The sequence below is a fragment of the Dasypus novemcinctus genome, chromosome 5, assembly GCF_030445035.2.
Source record: "Dasypus novemcinctus isolate mDasNov1 chromosome 5, mDasNov1.1.hap2, whole genome shotgun sequence".
Taxonomy (NCBI): domain Eukaryota; kingdom Metazoa; phylum Chordata; class Mammalia; order Cingulata; family Dasypodidae; genus Dasypus; species Dasypus novemcinctus.
The window spans coordinates 158120047-158135594 of record NC_080677.1 but is presented as its reverse complement, the minus strand read 5'-3'; the positions used below and the strand labels follow the sequence as shown (position 1 = coordinate 158135594).

Here is a 15548-nt window from a genome sequence, read left to right as displayed (position 1 = left end):
AGGAGAGCCGCCCTGCACACACACAAAAAAGTGCAGCCTGCCCAGGAATGGTGCTGCACACAGAGAGATGATGCAGCAAGATGATGCAACAAAGACACAGATTCCCAGGGCCACTGACAAGAATGCAAGCAGACACAGAAGAACACACAGCGAGCAGACAATGCGGGGATGGAGAAGGGGAAAGAAATAAAAAAATAAATTTTTTAAAAAAAGGAACAGAGTTAGGGCTTTAAAAAAGAATTTAATGGTAAGAATTGGATGTGGCTCAGGCAACTGAGCTCCTGCGTACCACATGGGAGGTCCATGGTTTGGTTCCTGGTGCCTCCTAAAGAAGACAGTGAGCTGGAGTGACCGGCAGGTGCGGCAAGCTGACACAACAAGAAGATGCAATGAGAGACACAAGAAGAAAAACAATAAAAGACACAACAAAGCAGGGAATGGAGGTGGCTCAAGCTATTAGGTGCCTCCCTCCCACACTGGAGGTCTCAGGTTCGGTTCCCAGTGCCTCCTGAAGACACAGCACACAGCAAGTGCAAACAATGAGGGGGTGGGGAGGAATAAATAAATAAAATAAATCTTAAAAAAAAAAATTTAATGGTAATTACAAAGGTAACCACTAACAAAATTACTAAAAATATAGAGAAAAGGAAAGAACAAGGGAATCAAAAGGGTACACAACAAAATACAAAAAAAGAAAAAGAAAAAGAAAAAGGGCAGGCATGAAGTAATTAAAGAGAAAAAAATATATAAGACATACAGAAAACAAACAGCTGAACGGGAGATATAAAGCCTTCCTTCTCAGTTATTATCTTAAATGTCAGTAGCTTAAACTCCCCTATTAAAAGGTAGAGATTGGTAGATTGAATGAAAAAGAATGATACATCTGTATGCTATCTAAAAAGAACTCTAGGTACAAAAACACAAAGAAGTTTAAAGTAAATGGGTGGAAAAAGATATTCCATGCAAACAATAATCAAAAGACAGCTGGGAGGGAAGTGGACTTGGCCCAGTGGTTAGGGCGTCCATCTACCACATGGGAGGTCCGTGGTTCAAACCCCGGGCCTCCTTGACCCATGTAGAGTTGGCCCATGCGCAGTGCTGATGTGCGCAAGGAGTGCCGTGCCACGCAGGGGTGTCCCCGTGTAGGGAAGCCCCACGCGCAAAGAGTGAGCCCCATAAGGAGAGCCATCCGGCGCAAAAGAAAGTGGAGCCTGCCCAAGAATGGCGCTGCATACACAGAGAGCTGATACAACAAGATGATGCAACGAAAAGAAACACAGATTCCTGAGCCACTGACAACAACAGAAGTGGAGAAAGAACATGCAGCAAATAGACACAGAGAACAGACAACTGGGGTGGGGGGGGAGAAGGGGAGAGAAATAAATAAATAAATCCTAAAAAAAAAAAAAAAAGACAGCTGGTAAGCAGCAACTCAGTCAAGCAAAAGTGAAACCTCTGAATCCAGTATAATCTAATACACCCACAGAACACACCAGTTGAAAAACAATCCAATATCTATTTTTAGAATTCATAAACAATATCAAACTGTTACAGAGAGGAGGGAAAATATGGATATAGAACTAAAGGATATTAAGAAAATAACGTGTGAGCGTAGAGAAGAATTTGATAGATGAAGAAGCATAGTGAAAAAGGGAATCAAGAAATGGATCTAGAACCTGGCAGAGAGTCCATGTGGACATCAATAACCCCCAAGATGGCTGCTGGAAGACCCTCCCCAAGATTCTGCCACTCAGTAGACTTCCTCCAGAAGCCAGAAGCCCTGGATATTCTCCAAGGACTTCATCATTGGGTCCTCCTGAGAGATTGATGGGAGAAATAAGCAATCAAAATGGTGAACAGCTGGAACTCCTCTCCTGCCATTAGCAAAGGGGTAGGATAATTTAACAGTTCAAAAAGCAGCGCCAGGCCTGAGTTTACTCTCTTGCCTTTGGACTCCGACTCTGGGTGCTTTCTCCCCTGCTTGGATCACTACAAAAGTAAACCTGGGCATTTATAACCTATAATGGGAAATTGTAGCCTGTAAATCAGTCTGCTTTATGACTTTTCAACCCCTTTCTCTCTACCTGGGACCCCTGCTCTGTTATTTTCTCCCATTTCTCTTCCCTCCCTACCTGAATAAATTACTGGCCTAACTAAAAAATTTTTAAAAAAAGCATAATAGTAGAAATATTGGGATGAAAGGTACAATAATGGAGATTAAAAATACACTAGAGGGAAGCAGACTTGGCCCAGTGGATAGGGCATCCGCCTACCACATGGGAGGTCTGTGGTTCAAACCCTGGGCCTCCTTGACCCGTGTGGAGCTGGCCCATGCGCAGTGCTGATGCGCAAGGAGTGCCCTGCCACGCAGGGGTGTCCCCTGCATAGGGGAGCCCCACGCGCAAAGAGTGCGCCCCATAAGGAGAGCCGCCCAGCGCAAAAGAAAGTGCAGCCTGCCCAAGAATGGCACTGCACACACGGAGAGCTGACACAACAAGATGACGCAACAGAAAAAAACACAGATTCCCGGTGCCACTGATAAACAGGATAGAAGTGGTCACAGAAGAACACACAGCAAATGGACAGAGAGAACAGACAACTGGGGGGGGGGCGGAAGGGGAGAGAAAAAAAAATACACTAGAGGCATACAACAGCAGATTTGAGAACGCAGAATAAAGAACCAGTGGACAAGACAGAACAATCAAAATCTTACACCAGAAAAACAGAGAAAAGTCTAGAAAAAATTGAGCAGTGTCTCAGGGATTTGAGTGACAGCATGAAGTATACAAACATATAGATCATGGTTGTTCCAGAAGGAGAAGAGAAGGGAATGGGGGCAGAACGACTATTTGAGGAAATAATGGCTGTAAATTTCCCAAGTTTTATGAAAGACATTATACATGTCCAAAAAGCACAATGTACTCCAAATGGAATAAATCCTGAGACCTACTCCAAGACACACACTAATCAGAATGTCAAATGCCAAAGATAAAGAAAGAATTCTGAAAGCAACAAGAGAAAAGCGATTCATCACATACCAGGATCCTTAATAAGACTACCTTCTGATTTCTCATAAGAATCCACAGAGGTGAGAAGGCAGTGGTATGATAAACTGTCCTTCAAAAATGAGCGAGTCTAAAATATTCACAGTAAACAAGCTGAGGGAGTTATAAAAAAAAAAGCAAACACCTGCCCTACAAGACTTACTAAAGGGAGTACTACAGATTGAAAAGACAGAAGGTGGCTTGAAGTACTGTTAAGAAATGAACATCTTTTTACACGTGGATGGTACATTTGTTACAATTGATGTACAAATATTGAAGTGTTGCTACTAACCATTATCAATGTTAACATTTTGAATCATACACTTTTATAGGTTTTGAAAAAATTCGAAGTGGCCTATATCCATTATTGCAAGATCATGCTGAATAATTCTAATGCCCTAAAAATACCCTATGTTCCATCTATTCTATTCTTCCCTCTCCCTTCCTTTGGAACCTATAGTAATCACTCAGTTTCAATTTTTGAAGAATAACATTCATAGTTACTTGCAATAATATTGAAGGCTTGACATACTGATCTGTTTTCTTTTACTAGGCACTGCCTATGTTCTCAAAGGATTCTTTACCCTCTAATTGTGAACATACTAGGACTTCCCAGGATGGGAGTTTAATATTTTATTTATTGTGTGGGTCTTTACCCACTGATATAACACACTATGACAAGATGAACACTTAGATATTACATAGAAGCCTTCCCCAGGTGCACCCTATCCTGTATATGCCCCCACACCTGCCACCCTATACCAATAACCCTCCCCTGCCCTATCTGCCAAAAGAACATTTCCAACATTAGAGGTTTAACCACAGAACTGCAAATCCCCAGACTTCATCTGTTCCTTCCCTCGATTGACCCTTCCACAAGGCCCATAGATAGCCCAACCCAACTCCCCCACCCTACCCCCTTGTCAGACAGCACCACTGAACGCAATCATGTCTGTGTACTGCTCTCTTGCCCATCCACTGCCCAGCCACACCCTTCCACCTTATCATAGATTTTGCCCTCATAGACATTGGCTCACCACCCTCTACTCCCTGTCTCCTGTAAACCTATCTTCCAGACTCTAGCTCTGTGAGTCTGCTCAATTTGCTTAATTCATATCAGTGAGGTCAGGGAGAGGGAAAAGGGAGGAGGGCATTGGTATATGGGAATCACCTGTATTCACTATGCAACTTTTCTGTATCCTAAAGCTTCTTTGAAGATGAAATGAAAAAAACAAGACGCTGGGGGAATATATGGAAGAAAATGTCACTGTACATACAAGACAACAGATCTTACAGTGATGAAAGACAATGGGCCAACTCATCACACAGGTCAGGAGGCCCTGGGTTTGAACCCTGGACCTCCTATATGGTAGGTGGACGCTCTATCAGTCGAGCCAAATCCGCTTCCCACCAATTGATTTTTTTTCCTCTCCCCTTCCCCCCACCCCCCTGCCCCAGTTGTTGTTCTCTGTGTCCACTTGCTACATGTTGTTCTTTTTAGTCTGCTTCTGTTCTTGTCAGCAGCATGAGAATCTGTGTTTCTTTTTGTTGTGACATCTTGCTGCATCAACTCTCCGTGTGTGTGGAACCATTCCTGGGCAGGCTGTACTTTCTTTCATGCTGGGCGGCTCTCCTTATGGGAGGCACTCCTTGGGCGTGGGGCTCCCCTATACCGGGGGCACCCCTGTGTGGCAAGGCACTCCTTGCGCGCATCAGCACTGCACGTGGGCCAGCTCCACCCAGGTCAAGGAGGCCCCAGGTTTGAACTGCGGACCTCCCATGAGGAAGGCGGAGGCCCTATCCACTGGGCCAAGTCCGCTTCCCTGATTTATGACAAGACTGGCACAGCTACTCAATTGGGAAAGAATAATCTCTTCAACAAATGATGCTGGGACAACTGGATATCCATATGCAAAAGCATGAAGGTGTATCCTTATCTCATAGTATATACAAACATGAACTCAAAATGGACCAAAGACCTACATTTAAGAACCAAGACTGTAAGACTGCAAGACTGCTAGAAGAAAATGTATGGAAGCACACCTTCAGGATCTTGTTTTAGGCAATGATTTCTTAGATTTTATACCCAAAGCACAAGTAACAAAAGAAAAAGTAGATAAACGGGACCTCATCAAAGATCCTTTGTTCATCAAAGGACATTATCATGAAAGTAAAAGGATAACCTACATAATGGGAGAAAATATTTGGAAACCACGTAATAAATAAAACATTAATAACCAGAATATATAAAGAAATCCTTCAACTTAACAACAAAAAGACAGATACCATACTTAAAAAAAAAAAGAGCAAAAGACATCTTTCTAAAGAAGATATACAGATGGCCAAAAAGCCCATGAAAAGCTGGTCATCATTAGGCATCAGAGAAATGAAAAAGAAATCACAATGAGAAACCATTTCAAACCCATTAGAATGGCTGCTATTAAAAAAAAAAAAAAACCCTAAACAGAAAATAACAAGTATTGGAGAGGATGTGGAGAGATAGGAACACTCATTCATTGCTTGTGGGAATGTAAAATGGTGTGGAAGACAGTTTGGTGATTCCTCAGAGAACTAACTATAGAATTACCATATGACCTGGCAATCCCTTTACTAGGTATATGCCCGAAAGAATTGAAAGAATTGAAAGCAGAGATTTAAGCAGATATTTGCGCCCTGGTATTCATTGTGGCATTATTCACAATTGCCAAGAGATGGAAGTCACCCAAGTGTCCATCAACTGATGAATGGATAAACAAAATGTGGTATAAATATAAGATAGAATACTATTTGCATTAAAAAGGAATAAAGTTAAGATGCATGCAACAACATGGATAAATCTTGAAGACATCATATTGAATGAAAAAAGCCAGACACAAGAGGACAAATATTATAGGAAATAATTAGAATAAGCAAACTCATAGACTCAGAATATAGAACATAGGCTACCAGTGGCTGTGCTGGGGTTGGGAATGGGCAGTTGATGTTCAATTAATACAGAATTTAGGTTGATTATAACACTTTGGAAATGATTGGTGGTGATGGTAGCACAATACTGATACTGTAAATAATAACACTGAATTATATATGTGAATGTAGTTTCAAGAAGAAATTTTAGGTTGTATATGTTACTCGAATAAAAATTAAAAGATAAAACATAGGACAGTGCAACATAGTGTACCCTATTGTAAACGATGGACTACAGTTAATAGTGTAATTATTAAAATGTTCTTTCATGAATTATAACAAATGTACCATACTAATACAAGGTGTTAGTAACACAGTGATATATTGGGAAAAAAATACACCCTAGTGTAAAGCATGGACTATCGTTAATATATAATAATAATTATATAAATTATTAATAATTTGCTAAAATAATATTCTTTCATCAATTGTAACAAAGGTACCACACTAATGCACACAATGGGGGAGGAACATACAGAATGCTGTATTTTTTTACATGATTTTCCTATAAACCTACAATTTCTCTAATTAAAAAAATAATAAAAAAAGATCATGATGCAGTTGACATATTATTAAAGCTCATTTTTCTAAATATACCATACTTCATGTGGCAATGCATCTGGGGTCAAAATGCTTATTTGTCTTTTTCATGCCTTATTACAAAAAGGATTTTAAGGCTGCTCATCAGATTTAGTAGTTTTAAAAGTGAGGATTAATATATACCCTTCATTGAGAAAAAAAAATCTAATGGTTCATAATGTACCAAGTTTGTTTCTTTGAATCAACCTGGGACTTGATACATATGTCAACTGAAAATAGTATCAGAAATGAAGCAATGAGAGATTACAGAAGGCTTTGATAAAAAAGATTTCCTGTATTTGTTGATGTTTTACTTCTATCAGACTTTGCAAAATATGATACTGACAAGGTAAGACTGTTTACGGTACCAGTTGAGATATGTAAAATTCAGTGAGTGAAGATTGCATTGAGTTTTATTGTGGATTAAGGGCAACTATATCAATGCTTACCTAAAGGGCAGAAATAAACTGAGTTATCTTTTTTTCAATTTAGCAGTCATATTATCTGTATTTAATGTTATATTGGAACTTGATATTGTTATTAACAACCATCACTTGGAAGAAGTCGGGGTAAAGAGTTCATTAACATAAAACCTTACCTTTCATTCCAGCTCTCTCTGTGTCATCAATGGTTAAAAGTATATCTACTGCACTTTGAGCATTATCAGATAACTTTTCTTCACCTTCGGGCCAAGGGATATCTACAAACACAAATGAGCTTGTTAACCCCTGTCCAAAATAATAATACACAGAGATAAACGACTTTTTAAAAAATATAATAAACTTTATTTTTATTTTTTTATTTTTTAAAAAGATTTATTTATTCATTGCTCTCCCCTTCACCCCCCCACCCCGGTTGTCTGTTCTGTGTCTATTCACTGTGTCTTCTTCTTTGTCTGCTTCTGTTGTTGTTAGCAGCATGGGAATCTGTGTCTCTTTTTGTTGAGTCATCTTGTTGTGTCAGCTCTCCATGTGTGCGGCACCATTCCTGGGCAGGCTGTACTTTCTTTCATGCTGGGCGGCTCTCCTTATGGGGCGCACTCCTTGCGCGTGGGGCTCCCCTACATGGGGGACACCCCTGCATGGCAGGGCACTCCTTGTGCACATCAGCACTGTGCATGGGCCAGCTCCACACAGGTCAAGGAGGCCCAGGGTTTGAACCGCGGACCTTCCATGTGGTAGACAGAGGCCCTAACCACTGGTCCAAGTCCGCCACCTAAACTTTATTTTTAAAGAGGTTTTAGATTACCAAGAAGTTACATAGGAAGTAAAGGGCGGGAAGCAAACTTGGCTCAATGGATACAGCATCCACCTACCACATGGGAGGTTCACGGTTCAAACCCAGGGCCTCCTTGACCCGTGTGGAGCTGGCCCATGCATAGTGCTGATGCACACAAGGAGTGCTCTGCCATGCAGGGGTGTCCCCCGCGTAGGGGAGCCCCACACGCAAGGAGTGTGCCCCGTAAGGAGAGCGGCCCAGGCGAAAGAAAGTCCAGCCTGCCCAGGAGTGGCGTCACACACATGGAGAGCTGACGCAGCAAGATGACTCAACAAGAACAAAAACAGAGACAGATTCCCAGTGTCGCTGACAAGGATACAAGAGGACACAGAAGAACACAGAGCAAATGGACACAGAGAACAGACAACTGGCGTGGGGGTCAAGGGGGAAAGGGGAGAGAAATAAATTTTAAAAATTAATCTTTAAAAAAAAAAAGTAAAGGGATTCCCATAGACCCTACCCCTTCCCATTTCCCCCTATTAATAACATCTTACACTAATGTGGTACATTTGTTAAAACTGATGCATAAATATTGAACCTAACTTAATAGAAGAAAAAGAATCACCTCTTTTCAGAATATTCTGGAATACCTGTTGTGGTGTTTCATCATTGAAAGGGGGAATTCCAGTTAGAAACTCAAACAAGCAAACCCCAAGTGCCCACCAGTCTACTGCAGGACCTGGAATTGAAGAGGAAACAGATGAATTTGCAGACTTTTCCTCCAGATGTCTTACCAACGGAAACATTAATACAGGAATATTTGTGCATAAAGAAGGCATCCATTTCCTAAGGTTTTCTTCTGGCTTCATAAGGTAGAAAAACCCAGATTACCTTCATTAAGGCAACGTTGTCATTCATGCCTCCTTCTCTGTTTTTCAAGAAGATTAGCAATTACCACAGCTAATTAAAGTTAAAGTCATTTTTGTCATTTATTAATAACTAAGCAGCATTTATACTAATTGAAGAATAATTTGACAAGTAGGGAAAGTCTTAATTACCGAGCTTTTTTTTTTACAGAGCATTTTAGTGTAACATAATTCCTTTTAATAAAATAGAGTGACAAATTAATTTAACAAAGAATATTCCCAAACTATGGCTTGAAGAGATAATTAGAAGAAAGATTTTAATAGGTAAAACTTATTTCTAAATTAATCTTTATTGGAAGTGTCATTTATATACAAACTTTTTTTTTTTCAGAAATGTTTTAAACAATAACTTTAAACATGACTTTGTATCTTGTTTAGACTTGGGATTAATTCTATGAAGAAAGTTTCCTAATCAAGTTAATTTCAGTCCAAAAATGGTTAACATCAATATAAATTTAGGATAGCAATTCTAATTTAGTGTTAATCTGAAAAACACTCTTTTAAAGGTAATTTCATAAAATTCATTACTCTGATGAGCAATTGCCACCATTCCATTTTAAAACAAGTAGGAAAGCATTGTGGAATCTATCCACAGGAACAATAATTTAGAATGCCTTTACCTGCAAGCCACATCGTTCCATCTTCCTTGTAAGGAACACAAGCTGCAAATAGTCTATAGGTTTCTGCTTATATAGTAATCACTATAAAAACATACCAGCCACCTCAGTTAGTAGAACTTTTAAGCAGCATTCAGAAAGAATTATTCCAATGGATTAGATAGTATGAAAAAAGCTTCAACCAAATAACAGAGAAAGTGGGGGAAATCAGGGGAAAATATATTTATTTCCCCTAAGTTAGGAATTAGGACCCCTTCCCCAGCTCAGGCAAAATGTCCTCATGTCAAAAACATACACGATTTCCCCACGGGTATGTCACACATACCCATATACTCGAGTCAAAGTCTAATAAGATCACATGTTGTGATGAATCTGAGCAATTGTAATAATATTAGCCAGAGAAAAAGAATGGCCTTGTTTACATTACTGGCTTTCTAATTGAGAACCCACTTTTGCAATTTGTAGGAATAGACTGATATTGTTACACCTCACTATTTTCTAATGATAACAGAATTAAATGGTTTAGAAAATTCAAGTGCTTTTGTAGCTGAAAATTGAACTATTTTTACCATGCCTACCTCCTCTGTTGCAATAAGGAAGTGGTATTTTCAGACTGTACTACCTTTAAAAATTCTAAAGAGCACTGCATGCCTGCCTATCTTTTCACAAGAGAAAATCAACCTTTCTGGATGCCTTCCTGCCCAGATGACAGAAGACAGTTCATTTTTGTATTTCATATGTGAGCGGAAAGGGCAAACAAATGTCTTTCGTAATGCGATCTAGTTATACTTTGACTGTTCATTTAATATGCTTTGCCATATTATTTTATAGAGAAGCTCACTTACCTGAAGTCAGAAATCCTGCATATAAGAAAATAGTAGTTAGGTTTATTATATTAAAACTATGAGCTAATTCTTACATCATCTATTAAATTAGGTACCAGGTATTGTGTCAGATAGAAGGGCTATAAAGATGAATAAGAAAAAGATATTTTCCCATAAAAGATGACTGCTCCAGTGAGTGAGGTTTGGGGGAAGAGGGAGAGAGCATGGAATTGCTACTTTTTATTATAAATTTTGTTGTCCTATTTGTTGTTTTAAAAACTACATTTCAGATTACTTTTATAGAAAATAGAAATTTAAAAATAGATCACTAGATAGCTGAGGTAAACAGTTAACAAGATCTGGAATTTGGAGCTTACCTACATACTATATCCTATTAGAGAGGATAAAATTACAATGCAGTAAACAAGCTGTTGGTAGAACTGACCACTTAGCTGGGAAACGGGGAGCAGATGTGGCTCAGCAGTTCAGCACCTGCTTCCCACATGGGAGATCCCAGGTTTGGTTCCCAGTGCCTCCCAAAAAAACAAACAACAAAGCAAATGAGGAAACTAACTCAGGGAAGCCAATGTGGCTCAATGATGGAGCACTGCCTTCCTATACACAAGGTCCTGGGTTCAATCCCCCACCCCCAGTACCTCAAAAAACAAAACAAAACCCTGGGAAATGACTGACCCAAAGGGTACTGGACATAAATCAGCTAATTGCCCACAGGACTGAATTGCTCTGGCTAATAGAGAAAGGGGAATAGTCAATTTATCACCAATATTGTTAACATTTATTGAGTGCTTCCAAGAAATTCTCCTGGAGTGCTATGTAGAATAAACACCCAGATTCTGATCTTTAGAAATTTTCTTAAGCTTTTGTAATGAAGATAGAGGTAATAACTAATCACAACACTGGCAGAATGATATTGTTTTAAACTAAGTGAATAAGAAATGGATAATTCACCAGTAATCAATGGATGCTTTATGGAAGGGGTGACCCTTGCACTGATGATGAGAGGATGAGAAATGACAGGAAGATTACTGAGGACTGACTTTTCCAAACTAAGCAAAACCCATGTGTAAAAGGAAGACCTGGGAATAAATATGTTTAAGAAATGGAATAGGGACACAGGGCATGTGAAGAATGTGTTTGAGAGATGGAACTAGTGTGAGTGTTTAGAGCCTCGCATGCCATGATCAGTAATTTGGATCTTATTTTGCAGGTAAGAGGGAGCCAGAGTAGCTTTTTGAGAGGGAAGTGGCTTGAACCACACTATGTCTTAAGAAGAGGAATCTGGTGACAATGATTACAGAAAATAGACTGAAGTTGGGAGGACTGTTAGAAAGGTATTAAAGTGAAAGATGAGGTTCTCACAGAGAGCAGTGGCAGAGAAGCAAAGGAAAGGAGAAACACTGCAGAGATGTAACAAACTAGGCTTAAATACTTGGATGCAGGGACCGTGTAGTGTCTAACTGGGTCAGTTTTGACATGCAACAATCGACTAGTAGAACCTGGCAGGCAGTTTGGCTTTGAGTGCACTGCCCAGACAAAGCCAGGATTAGAGAGAAAGCTCTGGGGACCGTCACCACAGAGGCGACACTGAGGTCAAAGAAGTGAAGAGCCTGGCAGAGAGCATGTGCAGAGCAAAGGGGCTAAGAGCAGGATCTTGAACTTCTGTACTAAGATGGGATGAGAAGGAAACAGGAGAAGCAACACAGGTCAAAGAACAAGACAGAGAAGAGGCTGGCAGATGTGACAGTAAGGACATCACTGGTGACTGTTCTGGTTAAACAGTAAGGATACCCATCAGATGGCCAGAACAAAAATAACCAGTCAAAAAAAACAGGAAACCTCTGAGAAGTTGGCCAGTGAGGGGAAGATAAAGCCGGAGACTTATTTTCAGGCTCAGGAAAAAAATGAACAAAGAAGTTAAGACAGAAGAAGGGGTAAAGTAGGGGGAGGGAGAGGGAGAGAGCCCATCATGAAGGAGCCAAGGAAAAGGGGAGAAAGCAGTAAGCACAGAGATGGAATTCAACCCAGAAGGTAGGAAGGGAAAAACATCGTCAGAGAGAGAAAGGGAAGAAAGACAGATGAAAATATCCTTTCACTCTTTCCTCATGTTCCATTTTGAAGGATGGTTTGTGTCTGGTTCAACCCTCTGGCGAGGGTATGAGGAAGGGTAAGCTCTAAACAGGATTAGACTTCAGCGGACCAAAGAGGTCAGACCAAACTTACATCCCCCAATCCAATCAAGAACCGACCCGAGGAAATATCTGGATGGAAGATAATTCCAGGATGGCCAGAGGGAATGGGAGACGGAGCCAGAAGGCAAAGGTGAAACAGCTGCAGGTTCTTTAGTGTTTGGGCTTTCACATTCAGAGAGTAGGACAGCCATGGCTATTTCTTTTTTCTTTTTCTACAATAAATGCCATACATAAAGGAGAAAATTTGTATTGCTTAAGTTTGTTTTATTTTAGGTAATCCAAAACAATTTTACCTGAAAAGAAAATAGCCACAGATAGGCAACATTTCAAAACCTCAAGTCATACATGCCTTACCATGGGCCCTGCCTAATAACAGTTCAGGTGCAAGGTAGTCTGGGGTTCCTAGAATCCGCCCGTCGTCCACAGGGGCTGCCCCTCTTCTCACACTCTTTGGAGTTCGGTATGGAGTTCCCACCTTGGTCTGATTTGGGGTCTGCTAATTCAAAAAGCATTTAAGAAACAACAAATATCTTAATTCTCTTTACAGTGAATGAAAGTGCTAAAACAATAGAAAAGCTTGCTCATAGGTTGCCAGGCATAAAATATACATAGTCAGATCCTTGATGAGTTTAGAGAATGGACTTGAAACTATTGTAATTATGAAAAGCCCTAATAGCTAATGGGGTTAAATGGTGTATATATATATTACCAATTATTTCAGTAAGATATGGATATGTAAGAAACAATGAAAAAATCCTCAATAAAGAATTTCTTGATAGCAGGGACTAATACAAGCTTCTCATTACTAAGGAAGGCTGTAACTGATAAATAACTGAGGTATTAGGACAATACTCAGGATGGTACGAAATATAAAATCCTGTACTAAATGGCACTTAACAGTCTTCGTGGCATTTTGTTGCCTCACAACCACCCTATGAAGTCAGCAGAACAGACTAGATTATGACCTATGAACAGATAGAAAGACTCTGAGGTTAAAGGGACTTCTTCTAAGTCACTCAATAAGTTTTGGAGGAAAACCCAAGTCCTGTAACCCTAAGTTCAGGTTTTATACTTTTTATATATATTATGATGTCTCCCCAAAGAAAGGAAAAAAAGTGAAACTTTGGGTTTATAAAGGTAAAGGTTTAGAAAATAAAAATAAGATTTGAAATATATTTTAAACTTTTTTCTATAAAGAAAACAGATCCATCTAAGTGGGTCTTGAGAAGCCAGTAAGGTAGAGTGGACTTTAATTCTGTATCTCAATGTGCTAGGACTGAGTGAAAATATGTGACTATATTTCCTGATTTCTTAGAAAAATATATAAAGCTACACTAAAAGAAAGAGACATGATAGTTAAGAATAAAGTTATTACTACCTTTCTGCACTAAAACACTTAGCAACTCATTCTCAGCAAAGGGAACAAAATTATTTGATGTACACAGTCAAGAGGTAAATGTCTGGACTTGATAGTTTTTCTAAAATGCAAAGAACAAAGTGTTAGAAAAGTTTTAACATACCTGATAAGGCATACAAACTCTTCCTTTTTGAGTTGGGGTTATAGCCATGGGACATGAACCACTATAAACACCTGAAATTTCCATTGCATCTAAAGAAGTAACGCTCATTTTGGATGGCTCTGAGTTACTGGATGCATTAATATGACTGTTAAAACTTCGAAAAGCTACAGCATTTCTCTTAGAGAGGGTTAATGTTTTCAGCATCTCTGAAGAAGGAGCTAACATTCTTTGGTTACTGTCTTGGATGTCAGGATTCTCACTGCCCTTTGGCAAGGTATTTTCTTGGTAGGTAGGTGATACAGTCAGTAGGTCTTCAATATTTGATTCTTCAAAAGAGGATTCTTTGATGCTTTTATCTGGATCTAAGGCCTGCCTTTCTACTGGACTTTCCATTATAGAAATTCCAGGAAAAGACGAATCGGAGTCCATACATATACTTTTAGGAGCTCTATCGTCATCAGAACAGAGAAAACTAGAACTTAAGTAGTCCTTCTTACCATTCTTTTCACAGTCTTCATCCAGTTCACACATAAGGTTTTTTGCTATCATTGGGTCAGGTGATTTTTCAGGTGTCTGTTGTTTATCAGTGAAAGAATTGACAATGTTCTTCTTATTACCATGGTCATTTTGCTGACTTCTGCATATCGCCAGCGTAAGGTGTTGGACTTCAGCTGTTAAGCCTGTCCTTTGATTTGCATAACAATCTGTCATTTCAGTACTATGATTAATCTCTATACAATTTTTTTTATTCTGTATAATTTCCTGACAAGGACTGGAATCAACTAACTCAAAATTTCTTTTCAAGCCTTTCTTTCCAAGGTGCTCTTCAGTCATATTGCCAGAATCCACAGCCCACTGACTTGCCTGGGGAAGGCCAGGCTGTCTTGTGTCAGTGCCCATATTCGTGTTATTTACATGCCCTTCTCGTCCTTCCCAGGAAGTTTTCTCAGAGAAGCAGTGTTTAGCAATGTTTACACAAGAGTCTCCAGCGGCAGGAACGCTACTGCTGGTATGAATGGGAGAGAGAGCTAACTCGAGATCCTTTTTATTGAAACTTTTAGTATATTTTGTAGATAAAGGCTTGTCAGTTGCATATAAACTCATCATTTTCGAGCCCAAGGCCTCATCACTTTCCTGAGAGGGGAAAAAATACTTTTCTTAGTTTTATAAAGCTAAGATTCCCACCTAAGCGGGATAAAGGACCCTATAAAATATTATGCTACCTATCCCCACTTTCCAGTGAGACAAAAGAACAAGGAAAACCAGAATTGAAAAGCAACATAAGGCAGTGGATGTGGCTCAAAGAGTTGAGCACCTGCTTCCCACATGGGAGATCTTGGGTTCAGTTCCCGGTGCCTTCTAAAAACAAAGACAAACAACAAGCAAAACAAACTAAAAAACCAACTCAGGGAAGCCAATGTAGCTCAGTGGATGAGCGCTGGCTTCCCACTTATGAGGTCCGAGGTCCCAGGTTCAATCCCTGGCCCTGGTACCTCAAAAAGAAATCTAAAAAAAAAAAAAAAAGGCAATATAAACAACACCCAGAATAAGTTTATACACATTACTTTGAGTGAAATACTGGTCTAAAATAAGTAATACTGGGAAGCGGATGTGGCTCAACCGATAGGGTGTCCGCCTACCATATG

General features: G+C 39.6%; 1 protein-coding gene across 8 annotated transcripts in view; it reads right to left on the bottom strand.

The window, feature by feature from the left end:
- Positions 1-15548, bottom strand: part of MASTL (microtubule associated serine/threonine kinase like) — a 39838-nt gene that overhangs the window by 5323 nt on the left and 18967 nt on the right. For 2 of the 8 annotated variants that reach the window (XM_071215479.1, XM_058297779.1), the window contains exons 8-11: positions 13903-15036; positions 12737-12875; positions 8431-8544; positions 7186-7287 (exon numbers count right to left, since the gene is read on the bottom strand). In XM_071215479.1, coding sequence (XP_071071580.1) covers positions 7186-7287; positions 8431-8544; positions 12737-12875; positions 13903-15036 — 1489 coding nt within the window. Of the gene's footprint in view, positions 1-7185; positions 7288-8430; positions 8545-12736; positions 12879-13902; positions 15037-15548 lie in introns of all 8 variants that reach the window. The other 6 variants (XM_071215478.1, XM_058297777.1, XM_071215480.1 and 3 more) reach the window with 3 other exon arrangements.